This window comes from Dermacentor silvarum, chromosome 11, assembly GCF_013339745.2.
Source record: "Dermacentor silvarum isolate Dsil-2018 chromosome 11, BIME_Dsil_1.4, whole genome shotgun sequence".
Taxonomy (NCBI): Eukaryota; Metazoa; Arthropoda; class Arachnida; order Ixodida; family Ixodidae; genus Dermacentor; species Dermacentor silvarum.
Genome location: NC_051164.1, coordinates 7,400,053 through 7,425,235, shown reverse-complemented (window position 1 = coordinate 7,425,235; position 25,183 = coordinate 7,400,053). Strand labels below are relative to the sequence as shown.

General features: G+C 50.5%; 1 protein-coding gene across 1 annotated transcript in view; it reads right to left on the bottom strand.

The window, feature by feature from the left end:
• LOC119432413 (arrestin domain-containing protein 3) overlaps positions 1-25,183 on the bottom strand; it is an 85,446-nt gene that overhangs the window by 46,782 nt on the left and 13,481 nt on the right. The window contains exons 2-4 of the mRNA XM_037699581.2: positions 12,104-12,226; positions 10,024-10,250; positions 9,779-9,958 (exon numbers count right to left, since the gene is read on the bottom strand). Of these exons, the coding sequence (XP_037555509.1) occupies positions 9,779-9,958; positions 10,024-10,250; positions 12,104-12,226 (530 nt within the window). The remainder of the gene's footprint in view (positions 1-9,778; positions 9,959-10,023; positions 10,251-12,103; positions 12,227-25,183) is intronic.

The following is a 25,183-nucleotide window of genomic DNA, read 5'->3' as shown; positions in this document are numbered from 1 at the left end:
TAACGTGGCAAAGATATCCTACATCTTTGAATAAATTGACTGTTCCATCTTCTCCAGCAGCTTTTACCCTGGTCATGTCATTCAAGGCCCTTATAACTTCATCGCTAGTTATAGAAGGAGCCTCTGTATCCTGTTCATCACTACTTCGAATGAAAGTAGCTTGACTGCTCAGGGTACTGTACAGGTAAGTATAGAGTTCTCCCACTGCTTTTACTTTCTAATCTAAATTGCCGATGATATCACCCTGCTTCTCGTTCAGTGCATCCATTTTGCCTTGCCCTATGCCAAGTTTTTTTCTCACTGATTTCATGCTGCGTCCATATTTTACTGCTTCCTCAATCTTTTCCACGTTATAATTTCGGATATCCGTTACTTTCTTTTTGTTGATCAGTTTTGACAGTTCAGCGAATTCTATCTGATCTCTCGAGCTTGACACTTTCATGTTTTGCCATTTCTTTATTAATCCTTTGTTACTTGGGAGAGCTTACCTACTGGTTGCCTTGGTGCCTTACATCCCACTTCAATTGCTACGTCTGAGACCAGTCTAGTTACGGTAATCAAACTGACACCATTTTCCTAGACTTTCGTAAAGCCTGTGACATGGTTTCGCACAATAAACTGTTTTATAAATCAGACTTAGTACTTCAAACCCTAAACTAACATCCTGAATGTCATCCTACATTACTGGCCGCCAACAAATTGTTCCTTTTAACCAGCATTGCTCGGGTACTGTTTCGGTGTCATCTAATGTCCCACACGGACCACTTTTTTCCCTTATTTTTATAAATGACATCGTTGATGTCGTCCCAATAACAATTAAACGTTACGCCGATGACTGCATTCTGTACTACGAGGTTAAATACCCGACTGACCAGCTGCTCCTAAATCAAGCGTTTCAGAAAGATGTGTCATGGTGTCAAAACTGGCAGATGTATCTTAATGTAAAAAAAAAAACAGTAGCAAAGACAATTACTCACAAGAAAACGCCCCTCATTTATCATTACGGCTACCGAAGTAACCGAGTACAAATACTTAGGGCTTCTTATAACAAGTGATCTTCGGTGGAATAAACAAATCGACCAAGTCATAGCTCACACACAGCGCAAGCTATGTTTTCTTCGCAGGGCACTGAAACTATCTACCCTTCCAGTACGTCTCCTTGCATATAAATCCGTTATTCTGCCCAGGTTAGACTACGCTGCTATTATCTGGGACCCTCATACTAAAACGAATATTGATAAACTGGAAATGATTCAGAAAGAGCAGTCCGCTTGATATACAATCGTTATGACCGCACATCAGCAAGAGACCTGTTAACCAGAGATACCCTGCAACGACTATCCACGAGAAACCATCCTTCACGTTTGAAATTTCTTTATGAAATATTAATGGGGCATGTTAAGATCCATGGATATTCAGTTATTCCATTCACTTCCAGTTATAGTACAAGACAACAGCATGAGAAAACATTAACACCATATCAAACACGTAATAACTGCTTCAAATATGCTTTTTCAAGCGTAAGCTGTAATGGGCTCATTCCAATAGCCGTTTCGGTTCGCGATAGTGCTGCCGACGGCGCTGTACGCCGCCATGACCGCTATCGCCGGAAATGCGAAAAAAGTACCCAATTCCAGCCGGGATCGAAGCCGCGCCCGCTGCGTGGCAGCCAGATACTCTACCACTGAGCCACGCAAGCGCTTGCTATTGGGTAGCGGAAAAATGCCCTAAAACGCTCCCAAGCGCGCAGGGGTAGACGACCCGAGCCTCCGCCTGTATGGTGGCGCTATCTAGGTAACGCACCTGGGGCTGTATTCTGAAACGTTCCACTAGGCGAAATTTCTTTTTTCGCTTTCAGGCGCGCGCTGATTGGCTGGTTGAGCAAAATTGAATGACGTCGGGCTCAACCACCTCAATCAGCTCATACAATTTTGCTAAAACAGCCAATCAGCGCGCGCCTGAAGACGAAAAAAGAAATTTCGCCTAGTGGAACGTTTCAGAATACGGCCCCTGCACATGCAGCGTGCGCATGCGCAGACGACGACATGCGATTCAGACGAGGCGCGCAATTAACACGATCCCGAGCTGCCGAGCCTCCGCCAGTATGGTGGCGCCATCTAGTTAAGGTGCCTGCAAACGCGGCGTGCCCGACATGTAAGTTGCAGTTGTAAGGCTTGATCGGGCTCAGCAGACTGCTGTGCAGAGAGCATTACAAGCCGCAGCTCGCCGTTTACGCCGGGCGGACAGTTCAGATCGTTCTCGTCAAAACGAGGCGAACAGACTACCGCGAACAGACTACCCTGTTGTGCGTGGTGCCCAAATTGGAACTACTCTTGAGCCGCTCCACCAGCTTACGCTGTGAATGTGCTGCGTGTTCCGCGCGGGCCTTTGACATTTTCGCAAAAACGGTCAATGATTGTTGTCACAAAAGAGCGCGTAATCCAAGCGCGCGCCGCGGGTCACCCAAGCCAGCGAAAGAACACGCCGGCCCCGCGGCAACTTCAACAGAGGGGGAGAGCGCATACGCCTCGAACAACAACGCTAACAACGGCGCCAAAACGTCTTGAAGAGCCTCGACGAAGCGACGTTAACCGGAGAGAGAGAGAGACAGAGAGCGAGAGGACACGCGCGCGCCGAGACACCTTCTCACCCGGCGAGTCGAGAGAGATAACTGCAGCGTGAGAGCGCGCTAACAGCATGAGTCATCCCCCCCCCCCTCCCCCCTCTTGACAAAGCTCCGACAGCAGCGGTCGAAGGTACGAGAAAAGACTCGAAGCTTCCTAAGCTTTGGCCATGCTACGAGATCACGACTCCGATAGGAAGGTTTGAGAACGCCTGTGGAAGCTATACAACCGCCGTGCGAGAATCAGAGTGTGGAATTCAGGGAATTCAGGAGTTCAGAGAGTTCCGTCCGCACCGGTGAAGTGATGTAACGTGAAGACCGAGCGTCTGCGGAAGAAGGGGATTCCCCGGCAAGCTAGTCGACGAGTTCATCGAGCGTCTGCATTTCCGGAAGAACTTCTTTCTTCGAGATTTGCCCGCCCGATCGAGTTACGCCGAGATCGTCTGACTCTAAGACCAACCAGCACGGTGAATACGATTGGACACTTAGTGTTCCTATTTATTTCGTACTTTACGTGTTGGACTCTTAGTGCTTGTCGTGAATTATTTTATTGTGTTTGTTAATACCCATCTGATTTGCATTGTGTTGTGTCTAGCCAAAGTGTGCAAGTGTGTGTGTAACTGCCTTGTGTGACGAATATATTTTGTTGTGTTTTGACAGCTCTGGGCTCTGACTCGGTCTTTGGACAACAACCGGCGTTCGCTGGCGTACCAGAGGGCCCACTCTTAATTGTCCGTGCTTTCGTGGGATTATTTTCGGAAGCTGATAAGTCGGCTTTGGTATTTGGTCCGGCGTCTGCGCCTCGTTCACCGGGGTCTGTGACAATTGTAATGGATTAACAAATGACCAAGTGTCGCAGCCTTCGATGGCAACTTTTACTTCAAGTTTGTGCTCATAAACCTGCGTTTTATGTATATTTGTGTATATTTACACATGCAAAATTAGTATGAGTACACATTTCTTTTTTGGACCTATGTATAGTGCTTCGTTATTTTACTAACCTATATTCTGTATATTGCCGCCAGCATTGCGAGAGCAAAGACGACCGCCACATCCTAACTGTGTTTAAAAGAGCCGCCACACCGCAAGCGTCAAGCAAAGCACCGCAAGACAACGCTGGGCCGGTGCCGACAGACCGGTGGCTCGTGCGCGAGAAGCGTACGACTGGAACGCGACAGGAGGCGACAAAGAGAAAAACGAGGTTCGAAGTGAAGATCGAGGGACGCTTTTGTTGTGTGACAACCTTTTGTTCACGGGCACAAGTTCGCCCAGAATAAATTAGCTTTTTTATAGAAACGGCTGTCGAAACTGTTGGTTACAATATCGCTTCCATATGTACATAATCACATTGAGGATTGTAATACATATGTGCATGAGTAGGTATGTGTATGTTTCCGTGTGTAGATATGTATAACTGCATTTCCTTTGTTAGTAGCACTACGGCGCCACTTACTGTTTTCGGTCTCGCGATATGCGTGACCCGGTTCTCCTACTACGTGTTCTACAAATTTCGTAGAACCAGATCATGTATTGCCTATTTTCTCACCCTAACAAAATCCCAACCAGATATTGTAGCATTTATAAATAAATAAAACATAAATAAATAAATAAATAAACCAAGCAAACCAAACATTCGCGAGCAAGAGCTGACGTGATTCCATGATAGCATGAAACGAGCGGTCTGACTGAGATCAGATACGAGTACGCGTCGAGCGGTCGGGCGGGTCCGCATGAAACCAGTTTACCGCACGCACGTCACTGAAGGAGCCGCTCTCGTTGGTCTCCGCCGTTCACGGCTCGCTGTTGCGCTCTTTCGCTGGTTTACGCCGCCGACGCAGGCCCCCAGGAACGCGCCATTTAGAGCTGCGCTCTAAAACATCGATTTTTTGAGAGCGTTTTCTTGCGATAGGAATTATATGGACACTTCAAGCGGATTTCTGCCGCCGGCGTCGCCGTCGCCGTGAGGTTCCGTGTAAAGTCCAACGGCGATAAAATCGTCGCCGCGCGCCGTATGCGCGAGTGAAAGCGCGCGGGGGACGTGCGCTATCACGGAGAGCGAACGCACGGCGGAAAGCAAAGGCCACATCCGTCGCGCGAAAGGCCGTGGGAATATGGGAAGGAGGGAGGCGGGGCGACGCCGTGCTGCGGCACCAAATGCGCATCTTGCAACCGGGCGCAAGGGCAACTGGCCACTCAATGTCCGACGCGAAAGGAGGAAAGCGGGAAGGCAGAGCGGGAGGGAGGGGGCAGCTTCTACTCTGCCAACAACTGCGCGTGTACTTTGCCCGGCTGCGGCGGGTGCGACTGTTTTCACAACAAATCCGTGCAGGAGCGGAGCCTCGCCTCGATGACGTGTCACCATTTTCTTTTTTTTTCCTCACGGTTTGGCGGCGCGGTCGGGTGCGGCGCCTCAGTTCGGATCAGCTCATTCCACGTGAGCGAGAAGTTGTCGCACGTATCATATTCGCGGCGTGCGTTGATTTGTTTCGCTTGTGAAAGCGCGGAATGCAACGATGAGCGAGCCTCCTGACCGACAGAAGGTGATCAAAAAGTACTTCCAAGGGTTACATCATCATGAAGACGGCTACTCCCATGGCTACCTGAAGTCAGACGATGAGCTTTTTCAGAGTCCTGGGCTGCCGTCAACGAGAGGTATGATGTGCGGACATCAAGAGACCTAAACAAGCCGTCTAAATCTAACGATGTATCGACTGCTTCTTAATGTTTCGCTCTGCGCGTAGATTTATCATTGAAAACCGCAGTAGTAATTTTAACCAGGGACTCAACTGGGCAGAACGACTTGTTTTCAGTTGCGGTTAGTGCGCAACACTAGAGAATTGATTTATCTTGATTCGCCTTTTTGAAGATCGGGTTATCATTGTTCTGGTTACCGGTTCAGAGTTCCCCTGGCACCGATTTATTTCGGTTTGAGTGGAGTATTGTTCGGGTTACCGCGACATGACCCGATCCTCAGAAAGTTTGATAAACGTAAAAATAACTGAACTGTATTTTTCGGGTTCAGTCATGATTAGAACCACGCATGCAAGCTAATTGTGACTTTTACAAATGAGAAAGCCGGCCCCTGTGCTCTTTACATAAATGCTTCAGAGCTGCGCTTGGGCGTTTATTTTGTAAGCATCTGCGCATGTTTTTTTTTTCAACATTAAATTCAATACATTCATTGAATACATTAATTGAAAATTGAATTTTTTTAACATTGAACAGTTCAATATCAGGCCACGGATGGCATAGCAGGACCACGGATGGCACACACGGCCATGTCACGACATGGAGTACAGCTACGGTGGCCCTTCTAGCCACCACAGTACAGCCACACCGCATTTCGTGTCTCGTGTTGCGCACGATTGCTTTTTCATTGTTTCATTTTCAAGGCCACATAGAACAAAAAAGTATCGTTGCCAAAAGAGCTCTCACAATTCAAATATCCAAATGAAATGACGTAAAGTTCAGCGCAAACCCACTAGGCGGAGTGAAGTAATTAAATGGAAAGTGATACAGGGTGGATACCTCATTTTGCATTTAATTACTTCTCTCCACCTAGCGGGTTCCGCTGAACTTTACGTCAAACACTTGCATTTGCTTCGAGTTGTTGACAAATTCGGCTTCGGCCTGCGATCTGCTAGCCGCCTGATTAGCTCAAATGGTAGAGCAGCTGCCCCGGAAAGGTGGTGGTGCCGGGTTCGAATTCCGGACCAGGACGAATTTTAACACGAAAGTGTTTTATGCCGGGGTCCACCAAGACTTCACTGACGTATTTCCGTCACGGAAATACGTCAGCTTACAATGTACACGAACATAATACAAAGAAAGAAACCAGAAGAAAAAGTTCCACAAACATGCAAAATTTGGAAATCGAACCCACGACCCTCTCGGTCCGCGACGATAGATCGCCGAGCGTTTAACCCATTGCGCCACAAACGCATTTGCAGAGAACTACACAGGCGCGCCTTATATATCTACACTCCTCCGTGTACCCGCGCTCTTGCTCGGGGCGGGGCCGCCGCCTACGAGCAGAAAAGAGAAGTACTGCATTATGACACTAACGCGCACCGACAGTGAACGCTTCGGTGGTCTCAGCACTACGACGCCTCCATGCCAGCATTCGAAGGGACGCTGGCATCAAGAAGCACTACCAACGCCACCTAGGTGGTGTTCACCGTACTCAGCACAGCGGAGCGTGGCCTCCGCAATTAGCTCTGAAAATGTTTCTGAAGTTGATCGCGGAGGCTGCAATTACGACGCGCTGTACGCGCTGATTTGACTCGGTGACGATTCAGTTACGTGCTTTGTCTTGCGCGTTGTATTAGTGTGTCAGTTACGTGCTTCGTCTTTCGCGTTGTGCTAGCGTGTGCAGCGTAGTGCAGCTTCCATATGCACGACGGTTGCTCATGGTCATCGACGTTGGTAGTCGTGATGGAGGAGACGTGCCACCAGGCGTCAGCGTGGGTGCATCAACGCCTAAGGGCGCTTTAGCCACAAAACACCAATAGACATTATATATCAATGTGCAATAAACATTACACTACTTCTGTGAAGACACGTTTCACTTTCGTGTTCTATACCGATTCCTATATAAGAGGGATCAACCACATTTTTTTTTCTTCAACTGCAAGGCTTTTCTTTCGAGGAACCCATATGTGTTTCTATTGTAGCAATTGCTACGATTGGGTGGATGTCTCATTTTGCATTTATTTTACCAAATATCATTCCCTGAACACTTTTCGATTACTTGACACATATTCGTATAGCCTAATACATGAAACAACGACGTGACCTTGATGTCTCGCCCAATTTTACGAACATTTATTGGGGGAAATTAAGTAGATCCCAGGGACTGTGCGAGTCATTGCTACGCAAATCATTTTGCAGGTGTATAGCTATGTAACATCATGGGGTTCCGCAAAGCATTGTTCGCAAAGCAATGTCAAGCGAGCAGTTGTGTGTGTGACCCGACCACAACTGCTGCTTGCGATGACAGCAGCAAGGCGACAACGACGACGTGGATCGTACGACGGCAACAACATGATTTCTGTCGTTGGACGCTTGTTTGCGACATGCTGATTGTTGGGTTCTGCGTAGGTACTGGACGGGCGTAAGCGAGAGAAACATGGATTGTCCCGTGATCTGCGACTAAGTGTTATGCAAGTCGTACATGCCTATGGCTATGTCATGTAGTGCATCTTAAAACGAAGACGGTATTAATACTACGGAGAATAAACATTATCGTCTGTTCGACCTAGGCCGATTATTAAGGCGGTAGAACGTCGCACAGCTTAGCATTAGCTGCTGCCAAAAAAAAGAAAAATCGGAGCACACGTTAGCACTTCTTATAAGTTGTGAATGCGAAGGCAATATTGTCCAATTGACTCCAATTAATGTACATTGATGTCGCGTTGAGATGCATGGTGCGTTTTGATGGTGCATTGATGGTGCGTTGAGATGCAGGCGCAGTTAGAACGGTGGCTCGAGGTAAGCGGACGAGAAACACACGGATGACACAGGCTTCCAAGAGCGAGGGTGACGTGGCGTCGCGACGCAATACCGCGGCAGCAGGGGATCCGTCGAGGCCCGAGCCAGCAAGTGCGAGCCAGTGTGTCGCATGGCGTCGCAGCCAATAGGAAGTTTGGCTGTTACAGACGATGCTGGCTTTTCCGTTGAATGGGCCATTTGACGCTTTCGCATCAAAAAGCTGCGAAATGTAGGCCTGATTCCGAAATTGGTGGGCGCGCACTCTCAAAGCGCTGGCTGTCATGAAGGGAAATAGCGAGATACTGGCATGTGACGCACGCGCAGAACGTTTCAAAGAGTTAGATGGCTTCACAAAGAATAGATAGAAAACCCGATCGTGGCCTATAATAGATCATCGGGTTGCTTTGCACGAAGCTAGAGGCCTCGATGGCCTCAACGGTGGCCTCGAAGCCTCGATGCCAGCGTAGACCACGCATCTATTTTTATGGAGCAGGTCCGAAACGAGCTGAGACAGGAACAAGGAAAAAAAATGTGGTTGATCCCTCTTATATAGGAATCGGTATAGAACACGAAAGTGAAACGTGTCTTCACAGAAGTAGTGTAATGTTTATTGCACATTGATATATAATGTCTATTGGTGTTTTGTGGCTAAAGCGCCCTTAGGCGTTGATGCACCCACGCTGACGCCTGGTGGCACGTCTCCTCCATCACGACTACCAACGTCGATGACCATGAGCAACCGTCGTGCATATGGAAGCTGCACTACGCTGCACACGCTAGCACAACGCGAAAGACGAAGCACGTAACTGACACACTAATACAACGCGCAAGACAAAGCACGTAACTGAATCGTCACCGAGTCAAATCAGCGCGTACAGCGCGTCGTAATTGCAGCCTCCGCGATCAACTTCAGAAACATTTTCAGAGCTAATTGCGGAGGCCACGCTCCGCTGTGCTGAGTACGGTGAACGCCACCTAGGTGGCGTTGGTAGTGCTTCTTGATGCCAGCGTCCCTTCGAATGCTGGCATGGAGGCGTCGTAGTGCTGAGACCACCGAAGCGTTCACTGTCGGTGCGCGTTAGTGTCATAATGCAGTACTTCTCTTTTCTGCTCGTAGGCGGCGGCACCGCCCCGAGCAAGAGCGCGGGTACACGGAGGAGTGTTAGATATATAAGGCGCGTCTGTGTAGCTCTCTGCAAATGCGTTTGTGGCGCAATGGGTTAAACGCTCGGCGATCTATCGTCGCGGACCGAGAGGTCGTGGGTTCGATTTCCAAATTTTGCATGTTTGTGGAACTTTTTCTTCTGGTTTCTTTCTTTGTATTATGTTCGTGTACATTGTAAGCTGACGTATTTCCGTGACGGAAATACGTCAGTGAAGTCTTGGTGGACCCCGGCATAAAACACTTTCGTGTTAAAAAATCACGCGCCATTCCCCTGCTGCGAACGTGGATTACCAGCGAAGCAGTTTAGCACACGACTTAGAAGTGACACAGAATTTAGATCAAAGATATGAGCAAATTTTATTTCTCTTGAGCGGCGACGGTGGTTATCCTGAAGATAGTCACACCCACACAAACGTTTATTTTGATCGGCGGTCTTCGCTTTCCAACCACCTTCACAGGGTGGATTGGCGGGCAATTTTTATGAACAAGTGTCAACCCACCTGTACGAGCTTGAGCTTGAGCCGCACTTCTTCCTCGCTTTGGTTGTCGATGTCGGCCTTGAGACGCAAACTCTCGCCGCAGCAGTAGGCAGACCGTTCGAGGGCGCTACGCAAGCTCACTACGCCCCTCTGGCAGCAGAGGCAGCACACTGCGCGCTTGTCCTGGCCGACCAATGGTTTCTGCGATACAGAGGCATATCACGAGTGCAGACAAAGCCAATCAGAGAGGAGCGGCGCATGCTCACGAGATACTGCTCGTCCATGCAGTCGATGTGTGGCCCGATGATGGTGAAGTACTTCATGCCCTGCGGCGGGGATGCGTACGGGATGTCCATAGTGACCTTGACGTAATAGCGCACTGTGCAGGGCCGTGACTCGAACGAGCATGGTAGATTGCTCTCGGGCAGCTGGAACCGGAATGCGAACGCGTGCTGGCCCCGGGGCAGTATGGGAAGGCTGCCATCACTCTTTTCTGCATAGAGACACCGCCAAGCAAGTCACGTCGACTGTGAAAAAAGGCACGCTCTAAGGTCAGCTTAGCAGTGTGAGAACGCATCTTTACGACGTGCCGTGGAAGGGGCAATGCGTATCATTCCGGATGATGATGGCAAGGTGCCTCTCACAAACACAAAAGGGCTTTATACTCAGGGCTGCCTTAATAAAGAAGAGTAGTTCTCAAGAAAAATCACAGAGAGATAACGCACTTCTGCAGTTTTTATTGAAAAAAAAGACAGTTTTTTTTTCTTTTTTAGAAACCTGTTCAAACTTAAGAAGAGAAGCAGCGCCCATGCTGTGTTCATCACTACTTGTTACAGGGCAAGTTGGTGTGACTGCATGTAGAAGAAGTACGGCGCTCTATCGTTTTTCGTGACCAAAAAATGAGAAGATTATGCCCTCGTAGTACGTGTGATGACAAGCAAGGATGCAAATAGAAACTTGCCAAGCACTGTGGGCCCCACACCCAATACGGACGATTACAAACTTTCCGTGAGAAGAAGATGCAGGCGCAACAGAGGCTATTGTCAGCAGCAGGGAACTGCTACAGCAGATGACCCACGACGCGACAATTATTGCGATACATGAACTTCCCTATCGTGCCTCCAGTCCTCTTCGGCCGATCCAGTGCTCCAAAGAAATCAGCTCCCCCCAAAAAACCAAGAGGCCAGCACTTATCGAGGCCAACCATCCACCTTCCATTATAGTCGTCATGCAGTCCTCCTTACGCTGCCAAACGGGGCGGCGTATAAATGGCCGGCTGTGGTCTGCTGCAAACACTAAGGCATCTTTTAGAGAAGAGAGTTGGGCTACTTGGTGCCTATTAGAGACTAGAGACATGCCAGCGCGAAAAAGACATCGGACGACAGCAAAAAGCACACTAGCTTTCAATCCTCTGTGCTTCTTGCTGTCGCCCGATGTCTGTTTCGGGCTAGTTAATGATGCCTCTAGTCTGTACTAAGGCATCTCGATGCTCACTGCAACACATACAAGTGCGAACCAGTTTGTGACAGGATGGAGATTGTGCATACACTCCGCAACCAAAACAAAAATAGAAGCCATGTTCTCTTGTAAATAGGGTTGGTCTTCATGGCAGATGTAACAAGCGCACCATCCACAGCTTTGAGCAACAAACAGATTACCTTAATAGGTGGCATTCGAGGGTGTTGGCATGCTGAGGAAACTGTAGTCGCGTACGTCTTGTGGCCACATTTACTTATTCGCTAGCTCGCTCTCGGAAAAACGAAACCGTTGATAGTTTGCAACTTGTGTCCTCTCGCCGTGCGGTGTGGTTTCCATTTCTGCAATTTTTGCGGCACAAATTTAAGGATGGCTTTAAGCCGACAAGAGAGTGTTTTCATCACGTGCATATATTCTGGAGCTTACCTGCACGCAAAGTAGCCGCTAATTGCGCGTTTTACACTTGCCTTGTCCAATACGCCCCCCCCCCCCTTTTTTATTTTTTATTTTTTTATTTCGTGCGATCTGCTTTACATTTCCACACCAGCACCCAACAAGGCTGCTTGTGGCCGGAGTTGGAAGGTTGTGGAAGGCAGAGGAGTCTTTTCGACGAAGTGATGACGCAGCGTGCGACAGCGATAGCTGCCTGTGTTGGAAAACAGTGCATTTTGAAAGCCTCGACACAAGGCAGAATTACGCAGGCTGCGTTGTCAGTGCAATCAAGGAACTTAAACTGAAGAGCCGGAAGAACTATTTTGCACCCTGTTCAAGGCAGCTATAAACTATGTCGCACTTGTAAATCTCTCAGGCTGTGCGTCGTGGCTGAGTTCTTTATGAATTGCGTAGACCTAAACGTGAGGAAGCACTCACCTTTTCCCCATATGACGGCCCGGTCGTCGATGAAAACCTGGTCGTCCTTCACCGTCCGCCGGTCCCCGCTAACCACCACCTTCCATTCGGCGTGTGCCTTGCCCCTGAGCATAACTCGGATCGCTGTGAGAAAGAGGAAAGGCCCTGTCAATATGCCGTCAGTTTGAAAATGTGCAACTCCTTCTATACAATGCGCCAGCAGGCATGACTTGTAGAATATTGCGAAATGCGTATACGTCAAACTTGCCACGTAGACTGTAGGATAACGAGATTCTCAGGAGGCAAAATTAATTTATATAAACAGCAAACACTTAAAGGGTCCCTCACCAGGCCACATAGCAAATTTTGGGTATGCGCTGGAAGTTACGTACCCTCTAAGGATTGTTCTGCTGTAATAGCCCTTCAAATAAGCTCATTAATAGCAGATATAGAAGTATTTGAAGTGTCGCGAATGTTGTATCGGCGTGGCGGCCATGAATCCCACGCCGGGCACACGGGAAGCGCAGGGGGCACGCCGGGACGGCGGCCGAGCAACTGACGCACACGCAGACAGATACCGAGGCGAAGAACTCTATTAACGGCGACAGCTCCTTATATAGGCGGGCGTAGTTGTAAACAGCGCCCCCTGGGTACGGATTACGTGGGTTTTGAAACCGAAACCGCTACATCACATCATCCTCCCTCTTTTAAGTAAGGCGGGGCTTGTCAACAGCATTATACAGTAGTTAATACCATATCATATGTATGGCGATATATCCCTCTGCAACATTATACAGTTTTAATTGTCACATTAACATTTTATCAGCTTCTCTCTCCCCCCTGCGAAAAGATAACGGCACCTGTCAGAACAGGCACTCGGTAATCTTTTTCTTTAACAAAAATGGCAATACCAATACACAATACAATAAATACAATGATAATACAAATATGCACATAATGGCTAACGTAGCCAATAACCTAAAACAATGAGCCGCTTTTCACAGTGATGGCAATAAAAGGCATAATAGACGGCAAATACACACACAATGGCTAACGTAACCAATAAGGCAAAACCCAATGAAATGCTTTTCATACTCCTGGCAAAATTGCAAACAGACAAAACACTCAAACAATAGCACTGCGCACTAAAAATATCAAGAAACTAGGGAACAAAATTCCTTGAGTGCTGTGGCCTCTTACGGCGTCTCTCTCTTGGATCGCCGAGGTCTCTGAGGCGTGGAAGGTGTGGGCCCAATGTGCTGTGTGGGCTCAGTGTGTTGCGCTGTAGGCTTTGAAAGTTAGCCCGTTAACTGTGTTATGTTGTGTACGACTGCGGCCGTGTACCACCCCCCGTGGTGTGGGCCGGCAATGTCCACGTAATACACGTGTTGTTGGTGACCATAGTGTCGCTGCAACGCTTCCGCGCGCGCCTGGCGACGACCGCTATGGTCTTCTCTGGACATGTTGCGGGGAAGGGGTTGGACCCGGAGGGCGCGTCTCTAGGGTTCTGGCACTCTCACCCATTCCTCAATGTGGTAGTCGTGTTTGATGTGTAGCCGGTACAAGAGGCGGCGACCGGACGGGGTTTGTGCAAGACGCGTGTCTAAGTGGGCACCTCGAAGCTCCCGGAAAGTGTTCACCAAGCCCAGAGCCAGAAGTCTCTGGTTGGATGTGGCGACCGGGAGGTTGAGAGCCCGCTTGATGACTTTCCGGTGGATGACCTCCAATTGGTCATCATCGTGTTTGCGCAGGTGCAAGTAGGGGGTCGAGTAGAGGATTCTACTCGTTACGAAAGCATGGGAAAGCCGCAATGCATCCTTGCTTCGTAATCCGCCCCGCTTGTTGAAGACCCGACGGACCATGCAGCCCACCTGGTCTCCCACCTTGCGAAGTTTGGCCGGGGTCGTGTCGGCCCTGCGTTGGTGGTGTATGAAGAGGCCGAGGACGCGGATCTCCTTGGCCTCCCGGATCGGTCCCGAGGGGAGAATGATGCGTAGCTGAGTTGTGTCCCGAGGGGAGGGACGTACGTGCACAAATTCAGATTTAGCTGGGGCGCACTGGAGTCCGCAGTAGGTTGCGTAGTCGTCGACTACGGTTGCTGCTGCTTGCAGGCAGGACTCCATGTGGCCCAGATTACCTTGCGTGGCCCAGATTGTGATATCATCCGCGTAAAGAGCGTGGTGAATACCAGGCAGAGAAGCCAATTTGGAGGGAAGATGAAGCATGGCTAAATTGAAAAGGAGGGGAGACAGAACCGCGCCTTCACGTGTTCCCCTCGAGCCGAATATGTATGGTCCGTGTTCCGCATCTTGTAAGCGTATGTAGGCTTGGCGTTCTGTAAGAAATTGTCTTATGTAATTGAATGTTTTGTGGCCACAGTTGGTGTAACTGAGGTGGTCTAGGATTACTTCGTGCTTGACGTTGTCAAATGCGCCTTAAGGATCCAAGGCCAGGACCACCTTGTCATTGTGGGGACATTCGACAGGATCTAAGACGTCATGGTGGAGCTGCAGAAGTATATCCTGTGCTGACTTTTGAGGGCGGAAACCGAACATCGTGTCCGCGAAAATGTGCTGCGTTTCGAGAAAGTCTGATAGTCCGTCTCGCACCATCGTCTCCATCAACTTGCCGACACAAGACGTGAGGGAGATGGGGCGAAGGTTCTCCACATCAGTAGGTTTGCCGGGCTTCGGGATGAAGGTCACGAGAGCCGACTTCCAGTCGACAGGGAGAGGAGTCTCACCGTCCCAAATGTTATTGATGTATTTGAGGATCGCGGCGTAGGCTTTGTCGGGAAGGTTGGCCAAGAGTTTGACCGTAACCTTGTCGCGCCCGGGTGCGGTGCCACGCTTCATCTTGCTTAAGGCCGCCCGGAGGTCATGTAGCTGAAACGGGGTGTCCAGCTCCGTGTTCTCTTTGCCTGCATACGAGTACGCGGCCGTCCGGGGGTCCTTTGTGGTGCACAGGTATCGATCCCTGAGTGTATACGCTAGCTGTGTTGTCGTTCCTGACAAGTTGTGCATGGCCCTATGTAAGTGACGTTGGGTTTCCGTGCGTATTTCTGTTGGATCGATGAGAGCGCGGAACAGGCGCAACGTGTCGCGGCCAGACATCTGGCGCGCAGCCGTGTTGCACCGGTCCACCCAGTTAGTGTCGGCTAGCGGAGCAGCATATTCAGCGGCCTGCTGTGTAAGTTCGAGGAGGCGCTTCTTGAGGCGTCTGTTATGTTTCTGTTTCCTCCATCGTTTGGTGAGGCTGCGGCAGGCCTCCCAAAGATGAAGGAGGTGACTGTCCACGTCCATTTGTGTGTCCGTGAGCTGTATCTGCTTTTCGTGTTGTCTGAGTGTGGACGTGAGCGATTTCGACCAGGTGTCGTAGCCCGACTGGAGGGGTCGTAGCCCGACTGGAGGCTAGAGAGGTGCGGGAAGTCGTCCAGTCCGGCACACGAGCTTGTGTTAGTGGGCGTTTCAGGGGACGCATGTAGATGGTTGTGTTGATTATACAGTGATCAGTACCGAGAGTGTCCTCTGTATTCAGCCAGTCGGCATGGCCTATGTTGCGTGTAATTGTGAGGTCCGGGCAAGTGTCTCGTTGAATCGAATTGCCTACACGTGTTGGGTTGGCAGGGTCAGTGTGGAGGGTGAGTCCAAGTGTGGAAAGAAGTTCCGCAAGCTTCCTCCCACGCGTGTCCTCCTGGGGGTACCCCCAGAGCCTGCTCGGGGCGTTGAAATCGCCGACGATCAGGAGGGGGTCCCTTCCCGGTACCTGCATGGCTTGCGTGAAAATTTCGCTGAACGTAACGCTCTTAAGTTTCGTGTGGCAGTAAATGTTTAGAATGTGTACAGGTGGATCAGACCACTTTAAAGGCAGCACCGACACCATCGTGTACGAGAAAGGTGGTGTTGTGGGGAGTGTGACCTCCTGCGCAGTATATTGCTTGTGAACAAGTATACATGTCTGCGGGTTGTGTTGAAATATAGTGTAGCTGGTGAGTTTCACGCCGGCGCCGCGTTCCTGAAGGGCAACCACGGCGACGAGGAACTTAAGGGTCTCAAGGTAGAGGCGGAGATGAGCCCGCTTCTTGTGGTCCTTGAGACCTCTACAGTTACACTGTGTTAGTGTAAGCGGCTGAGTTGCTCTGGCTCGCGACTTAGGGTTAGGGGCCATGGTCGGAGACGGAGGGTGGGGTTACGTTGTTAACACTGCCCAGTCCGCTACTTCCCGGCGCAGACGTGCAGGAGTCTTCTGAAAAGTTCGACTTATCGGGAATGACCCTGTTAAATTTTGAGGGGCGGTTATCATTCCTGATGGGCCCTACGTGCTTAAGGACGCGCGGATTGTCTTGTATCCATTTTCGGATAAGGCGAGTTACGGCTTGTGTCACTTGTGTGATAACACTGTCCATCTGACGGGCGATGATGTGGTGGATAATTTTGGGGAGGTCAGCTAATTGTGTTTCAATCGCGGTCACCTGGGTCTCCAGGGCCGCGACGCGACTCTCTATGGGAGTAGGAAGTTCCCCGTCTGTTATGTTTTCTTCCTCGCCGCTTGAGGAGAGCGGAGTACCGAATTGAGTTCTGAGCGAGCTTAGCTCGCTGGCTAGTTTTAGGAGCGAAGCACCTTAGGGCTGAGCCTTGTCCCTCGTAGTCCGTAGCTTCGGAAGCGGAACCGGAAACCGGCTTCCGCTTCCGGTTCCACTTCCGGATCCGGAAGCCAGCTTCCGGCTTCCGGAGAACGCTTCCGGCGTTTTGCCGGAATAATCCCCGGGTGCTTCGCCCACTCATCATCATTCACTTCGTGGGTATGTGGTGTTTCTCTTTCTCTTCTCTCTCGTTCCCGACGTGCACTCTCTCTCTCGTCCATAGCTAGGGGCGCTGCGGTGCACAAGAGCGCTCGTTTCCGACGCGCGCTCGCTTTCTCTCTTGCCCGTAGCTCTGGTTTACCCGAATGATCCCCCGGTGCTTCGCCCACTCATCATCATTCACGTCGTGGATACTCGGTGATTTTTTTCGTTTCGAGCTCGCAAGAGGGCGAGCTCGCGCCTGAGTTCCTACGTCTCGGCGGTGCTGGTGGGGGAGGAGGGGTGAGGGGGAGGAGAGGAGGCGACCGTTGCCCAGCTGCCTACCTTGGGTTGGTTGCGGGCGGCGCCGCCAGATGGAGCGCTGAGAGCTGGGAAGTTAAAGCCCCTTGATGTTAGAAAGTAGAGACACGCTTTGATCTACGCCGCAACACCCTCGCCGGCACGGTCAACCTCCTCTTTTATTGCGATAGCAATTATATGGACACTCAAAAGCAGATTTCTGCCGTCGGCGTCACCGTCTCCGTCGCCGTGAGGTTCCGTATGACGTCAATGGAGATGAAATCGTCGCCGCGCGCCGAACGCTGTATGTGCGAGTGAAAGGGCGCGAGGGACGCGGGCTTTCACGGGGAGTGAACGCACGGCGGAGAACAAACGCGCGTTTCTGCTCTGTGCTCCCTTAAGGGCTGCAGAAGTAGGCGTCTCTTTCCTCCTCTACAATCACCATATATGTAGAACAAACGTGCCTTCTTCCGACGCACGAAAGGCCGTGGGGGGGAGGGGGAGGGAAGGGAGGCGACGTTTAGCTGCGGCACCAAGTGCCTATTTATATCAGAGGCTCCGGCAACAGTCACCAACGCCGCACGCATTTTGAGCGAACGCGGGCAAAACGCCGACGGCGTCGACAACAGTTCTGCGTGTTGCCGGTGCTGCTGCATGTCCAAGTTTATACAGCTGATAAAGCTGCTATCATTACTCCGTATCATCATCACCATCATCAGCCTTATTTATGTCCACTGCAGGACGAAGGCCTCTCCCTGCGATCTCCAATTACCCCTGTCTTGCGCTAGCGTATTCCAACTTGCGCCTGCGAATTTCCTAACCTCATCATCCCACCTGACTTTCTGCCGTCCTCGACTGCGCTTCCCCTCTCTTGGTATCCATTCTGTAACCCTAATGGTCCATCGGTTATCCATCCTACGCATTACATGGCCTGCCCAGCTCCATTTCTTCCGCTTAATGTCGACTAGAATATCGTCTACCCCCGTTTGTTCTCTGATCCACACCGCTCTCTTCCTGTCTCTTAACGTTACTCCTAGGATTTTTCGTTCCATCGCTCTTTGTGCGGTCCTTAACTTGTTCTCGAGCTTCTTTGTTAACCTCCAAGTTTCTGCCCCATATGTTAGCACCGGTAGTATGCAATGATTGTACACTTTTTTTTTTCAACGACAGTGGTAAGCTCCCAGTCAGGATTTGGCAATGCCTGCCGTATGCACTCCAACCCAATTTTATTCTTCTGTAAATTTCTTTCTCATGATCAGGGTCCCCTGTGAGTAAATGACCTAGATAAACATATTCCTTTACAGACTCTAGAGGCTGACTGGCGATCCTGAATTCTTGTTCCCTTGCCAGGCTATTGAACATTATCTTTGTCTTCTGCATATTCATCTTCAACCCAATTCTTGCACTTTCTCGATGAAGGTCCTCAATCATTTGTTGTAGTTCCTCTCCATTGTTGCTCAATAGGACAATGTCATCTGCAAACCGAAGGTTGCTGAGATATTCGCCGTCGATCCTCACTCCTAATCCTTCCCAGTCTAAGAGCTTGAATACTTCTTCTAAGCATGCAGTGAATAGCATTGGAGAGATTGTGTCTCCTTGCCTGACCCCTTTCTTGGTAGGTATCTTTCTACTTTTCTTGTGGAGAACTAAGGTAGCTGTGGAATCCTTGTAGATATTTGCTAATATATTCACGTATGCCTCCTTTACTCCTTGATTACGCAATGCCTCTATGACTGCTGGTATCTCTACTGAATCGAATGCCTTTTCATAATCTATGAAAGCCATATAGAGAGGTTGATTGTACTCCGCAGATTTCTCGATTACCTGATTGATGACATGGATATGGTCCATCGTAGAATATCCCTTCGTGAAACCAGCCTGTTCTCTTGGTTGACTGAAGTCAAGTATTGTCCTGATTCTATTGATTACTCCGTATAGCTCTCTTCAAATTTGCTATCGCAATTGATGCTTCACCTTTCAGGTGAAACTGCGACAACTTTTTTTCCCCTCTTTCGCGGAGGCAGCGCATCCGCCACGCTGAATGGCTGCGGCGCACGAGACTACCCCGTCAGGTGACCCTGACGTCACGAAAACGGTGCGGAACTTGCTTTCGCGCGCCTTTAGTTTGTCCCGCCCGTCATGCGCAGTCCAAGTGGTGGTCACCCTGCCGCTCCGAACGTGTGTTTCCCAAGTTTTTCCATCCTTTCGTAGGAATCTGAGATTCGTTCTCCGTGAAAATGCCTTGCTGATGCGCGTTTCAATGCAGCAGCAGGCCAGAGAAAGGGCAAGCCTTATTTTATATCCCCCGAGGTGAACGGAATGTCGTGCGTCGGAGGCAGTGGCTCCATAACATCGGGAGAAGGGATTTCGCCCCTTCTAAGCACGCCGTTCTTTGCGAGATGAATGTTGCAGCTTTCTTCATATTTGTGGATGAATTTGCATGGAGATTTTAATGCTCTTCGCATAGCCGGACTCTTCGTTCAGTTCAATGCAGAGCACCGATAACTGTGCATATAGCTTTTTTTTAAAGTGAGTCGGCTGAAACTTTCGTTGACTTTTCGAGCTTTTTGTGTTTTCGCGCGTGCGTTAGTTTTCAAATGTATATAATTTGTGAGTTAATGCCTGTAACTCATATTTTGTAGTTGCGTGCGTGTGTGTGTGCGTGTCTGTGTATGTGCGTGCGTGTGTGCGTGTATGTGTGTGCGTGTATGTGTGTGCATGTATGTGTGTGCGCGCGTGTGTGTGTGCGTGTGATCCTTGCGCCTGATACTTGTGAAGCCAAGGAACTATTTTACTCTTATTGCGTGCTTATTATCTTTGCAAAGTTTCAATACTGCGAGCACTTTTTTTCTTTACGTACTTTATGTTGCGAAGGCATGCACCGCAATATATAGGTATATAAGTGGTATTATGTATTATGTATTATTCGCGCATGCTCATTAAGTACAATCCACGCGCTTCTGATAATCTCCCTCAATTCTGATAAACTTGACATCTTGAAGTCTGTAAGTTAATTATCAAGTGCTGTCTTAGCAGTTTGCGTGTAAGCAATCAGCCTTTTGTTTTTTGTTTTTTGAGAGAGAGACTTAGGTTACTCCCAGAGGTGATGGTATGTAATTTCTCGTCGTTTCATAGTGACGGAATACAGGCGCGTGTGTAAAGTTCTATGTTGGCCGTTTCGCAAACACAGCACGTATTTTGCACAGTGGCATTGGTACAAAGGCTTTTGGCCCACTCATTTTGGCGAATTCACTTTAAGTAAACTATCACATTTCTTCTTGGTTACCTTCTCTGAGCCTTTTAAGAGCAAAGATTGTGAACCAAATTCTCGTTTATACTCTACGCTGCTTATATTGTATGCACCCAATACACCTCCGCGTTACGAACAACCCAAGTGGCGACGTAGAGGTAAAGAGCTCAGCCACTGCTTGTTACTCATTTTTTCGGAGCGCTTCCGCTTGTGTTTATCGAAGCGTCCTCAATAAAAAAATGTCACGACGTTCTATCGGAAACGTACTTTCGTCATGACAGTTTCACAAGGGATAGAGAGAGAGAAATAACTTTATTAAGGAAAAAAAATAGGGTTAAGGGGGCCGGAGGGTGGGTCCTTAGTCCAGGACTCCAGTGGCCACCGCCACGCGCCGTGCCTGGTCGAGGAGGCTCAATTGAGTCTCCAGGTCAGTCCGGGCGAGGATGGCTGCCCAAGGCTCCCCAAAGGAATTTTGTGCTAAATGGGGTGAATTTGAATTTGGGATAAATTGCCATACAACACTTCAAAGGGCCGAATAAACAAGTGCGCGCATTGATTCCAATGTGGCTGCAGCGAGCAACTGGAGGGTTCAGCGCCGCGCCGGCCCGCTGAGGGGGAGAAATCCGAGAAGAATTGAGGAGGAAAGCGCGCACGCGGGGGAGAGTGTCGCTACTTACTAACATCAAGGGGCTTTATGGGAAGTCCGCTTCTCCAGATAGTGGCGTTGCTGCTGCTGTCTTGTCAGGGGGTGACGTCACGCCGCGGTTTGACGTCTCCTGGTTGACTTGCTGCCGCCCGGTCGCGTGACTCTCCCGTGTCGCGCCGGGATTGGCTCCCTTGGGTGGTGAGATTGGCGCCTTGCCAGATGGCTGGCGCTTCGATGTTGCCGGGGGCCCCGATGTCCTGGGCCCTGGCTGAAGCCTGATGAATTTCCCGTTGCATTCGCGGGAGCCGGTGAGGTGCGGGCCCCCGCAGACTATGCACATTGGATTGCATTCGTGGGGGGCCATCCCCTCAGTACCAGCACCCACGTTTTGGCCACAGAGGCCGCATCTTTCGTTGACCGGGTTGGGACAGTTGTCCGCCCGGTGCCCCGGTGTGCCACAACGGTAGCACGCTGGCACTGTCTTCTTGTACTCCCTGACGGGAGTCAGTTCTGCGTTGTAGTGGACGTAACGCGGAACGTTTCGTCCCTCGAAAGTCGGCACAGCCACATTCGAGTTCCCCAGCTTGCGCACGTGTACTAGTTCACCACCACACCACTGCACACTATGTTTCAGGGATTCACTGGTTTCGAGGTTATGCACAGAAATCACTCCGCGACATACGTCACCGGTGAGCTTGAGGTGTCCGTGAAGCGCGGGAGCGGTCCTTTGCTGGTGTTAAGTTGAAAGTCCGTTAGCAGCTTCTGAACTACCTAGGGGTTCTGCGTGCCACAGACGATGATGTTTTGTTTCCAATTGGGTGAAATTGTGATGGCGTTCATGTGCTGCCTACCGATGAGTTGGGAAATGGCAGCGGCGAGCTCACCTTGCTGAAAGGTTGTCTTGAGGGCGACCGTGATGCGCGGCTTCAGCACGATCACGTAGTCGTTGGGATTCATCCTGACCGTTGGCTTTGGCGTCCACTTGGAGACTGGTGAAGAAGTCTTCTGTGGAGCTTTAGAAGACGACGACGGAGCGCGAGCGTCTCCCTTGGCTGAATTGTTGAGAGGAGTCTTGGACGTGGCCGCTCCTCGTGCGTTCTGCCGGCGGCGACGCCGGGCTCTCGACGACTTGAAAAATGACGGCTTGCTCCACCGAAATGTTGGGTGGGCCATCCTCTGGTTGGTTTGCAGGGATAGACGACCACGACAGAGTCGTGGGGTCGTAGCCGCGTTGTTCAAGAAGCGCCATGTTGAGAGATTGGCCGGCGGGCGTCTCCGCAGCCAGCGGCGGGGGAGCTGGAGCCGTAAGGTCCAGCTCGGCCTTACGTGGTGATGCGAAAAGTTGCTCTAAATGGCCGAAAATTGGGCATACCTAGGTAAGATCGGTGTCTCCAGGATCCTGCTGGCTTCCCGGATGCAGTCGTGCAGGTTTTGTGGGGGGTACACATAGATTTCCGTGGTTCCAGCCGAAAATCGACGGAGCCGATGCGCCTCGCGTCCGATCACTCCGCGTTCCCCGCGCGTCTCCCCGTTCAGCAGGAGCGCCTTGTTGCGCGCCGGAGTGGCGTCCTTGGCGGCAGCGTCAAAGTATACCTGCAAGACGCGACGCAAATCACGCCAGGGAATCACCGGCATGCCGGGGCACTGAAGGAAAGGAGGTGGAGGTATGGCGGCGTTCATTTTGAGGCAGGACTGAAGGCAGGAGATCTATCTGTCTGTCTGAAAAACTTTATTTAAAATACACAGAGGAAGCTGGAGATGAGGCGGAGGCAAGACGCCGGCGAAGGCTTGTCACAAGCAGGGTTACAGAAGAAGACGGAGGATAAGCCGGAAAATAAAAAGTTGTCGCAGTTTCACCTGAAAGGTGAAGCATCAATTGCGATAGCAAATTTGTAGAGAGCTATACGGAGTAATGATATTAGCTTTATCAGCTGTATAAACTTGGACATGCAGCAGCACCGGCAACGCGCAGAACTGTTGTCGACGCCGTCGGTGTTTTGCCCGCGTTCGCTCAAAATGCGTGCGGCGTTGGTGACTGTTGCCGGAGCCTCTGATATAAATAGGCACTTGGTGCCGCAGCTAAACGTCGCCTCCCTTCCCTCCCCCTTCCTTCCCTCCCCCACGGCCTCTCGCGCATCGGAAGAAGGCGCGTTTGCTCCACATATATGGTGATTGTAAAGGAGGAAAGAGACGCCTACTTCTGCAGCCCTTAAGCAAGCACGGCGCGGAACGCGCGTTTGTTCTCCGCCATGCGTTCACTCCCCGTGAAAGAGCGCGTCCCTCGCGCCCTTTCACTCGCACATACAGCGTTCGGCGGCGCGCGGTCACGATTTCATCTCCATTGACGTCATACGGAACCTCACGGCGACGGCGACGGCGACGCCGACGGCAGAAATCTGCTTTTGAATGTCCATATAATTGCTATCGCAATAATAGTGGCAGGCAGAAGTAAGGCGAAAGGGCTTGCCGCAGAAGTAAGCTCGCAGTCGACGACTTACATTTGGCTGCGATGCATTAGGATTGTCCTCGTCGCCAATGTATCGGCGTGGCGGCCATGGATGCCACGCTGGGCAAACGGGAAACGCAGGGGCACCCGGGAGTGGCGGCCGAGCAACTGACGCACACGCAGACAGGTACCGAGGCGAAGAATTTTATTAACGGAGACGGCTTCTTATATATGCGGGCGTAGCTTTAGAAGAGTGCTGCTGAGGCACGCGGCATCGACGCCGCAGTCGGCGATGTGCACGAGGTGCAAGCTGAGGCGCAGAAAACATGCGAAACCTGCTTTCGCTGTGGTTCGCCAAAACACACGAGTGAAGCATGTCCTCACTTGGACGCAACCTGTTTCAGTTCCAACAAAAAAGGGCATATCCAGAGAGCCTGCCGAAGCAGTGGTAAGTCTGTTTCTAAGAAAAAGCAGATGAAAAAGAGTGTGAAGATGCTGACCGTTGTGTCGCGGAAAGCTTCGACCCTTAGTCTAAACGGCGTGTCGGCAGCTTAGCACGATCCTGTCACCGTACAGACAACCATCGAGGGCGTCTTGGTGAACATGGAGCTAGACACGGGAGCGGCTGTTTCCGTCATATCAACGACGCAGTTCCGTCAGCTCTTTCCTTCGGCTGTACTGGAGCCTACTGTAGTTAAACTTCGTACGTACACAAGAGCACTGGTAAGACCCCAGGGGGTCTCTTCTGTCAACGTGCAGCACGGCGACCATTCTGCAAGTCTTCCGCTCTACATCGTGAACCACAAGGGACCACCTCTACCGGGCCGGGAGTGGCTCCACGCCGTCCGGCTGAAGTGGGAGAAAATTTGGAACCTGAACAACATTAAAATGTCAGACACTCCTACTCATATCAGCGTAAAAAAGAGGCTACACTCACTGCTGGCGAATTACCAACCCCTTTTCAAAGACGAGTTAGGCACGATAACGGAAGAGCGCGCCGAACTTTTTCTTGAACCTGATATGAAGCCGAGATTCCTAAAAGCCAGGAATGTTCCGTTCGCATTGCAAAAAGCTTTTGACGTGGAATTGGCTAAAATTGAACAACTGGCAATTAATCGCCTGTTACAACGTCAGAATATGCTACGCCTGCGGTACCCGTAATCAAGCACGATGATAGCATACGGATTTGCGGCGACTACAAGACGACCGTTAACCCGTGCCTTGATGTCGACCGCTACCCTTTACCGAAGGTGGACGACCAGTTAACAGCCTTGTCGGCAACGACGGAGAAGGTTGACGCACTCCTCAAGGCTCCAGCCCCTAAGGACAGGCAGCAGCTGCAGTCGTTCCTGGGAGTCGTCAATTTCTACGGCAAGTTCCTTCCTAACATAGCAACGGTGGCGCAACCATTTTTCAGATTGCTACGTAAAAACGCCCCGTGGTGCTGGGATGAGCGTTGTCAGAAAGCGTTCACCAAGATAAAGAGCTTGCTAGCCTCTCCGCCGACTATGGCGCACTACGACCCGTGCAAACCGTTGCAGCCATCATGCGACGCATCGAACTATGGTTTAGGCGCGGTTCTTTCTCATGTTTTGGATGATGGCAGCAGGAAGCCAATCGCTTTCGCGTCGCGTACCTTGACCGATGCCGAAAAGAAATACAGCCAGCTTGAGAAAGAG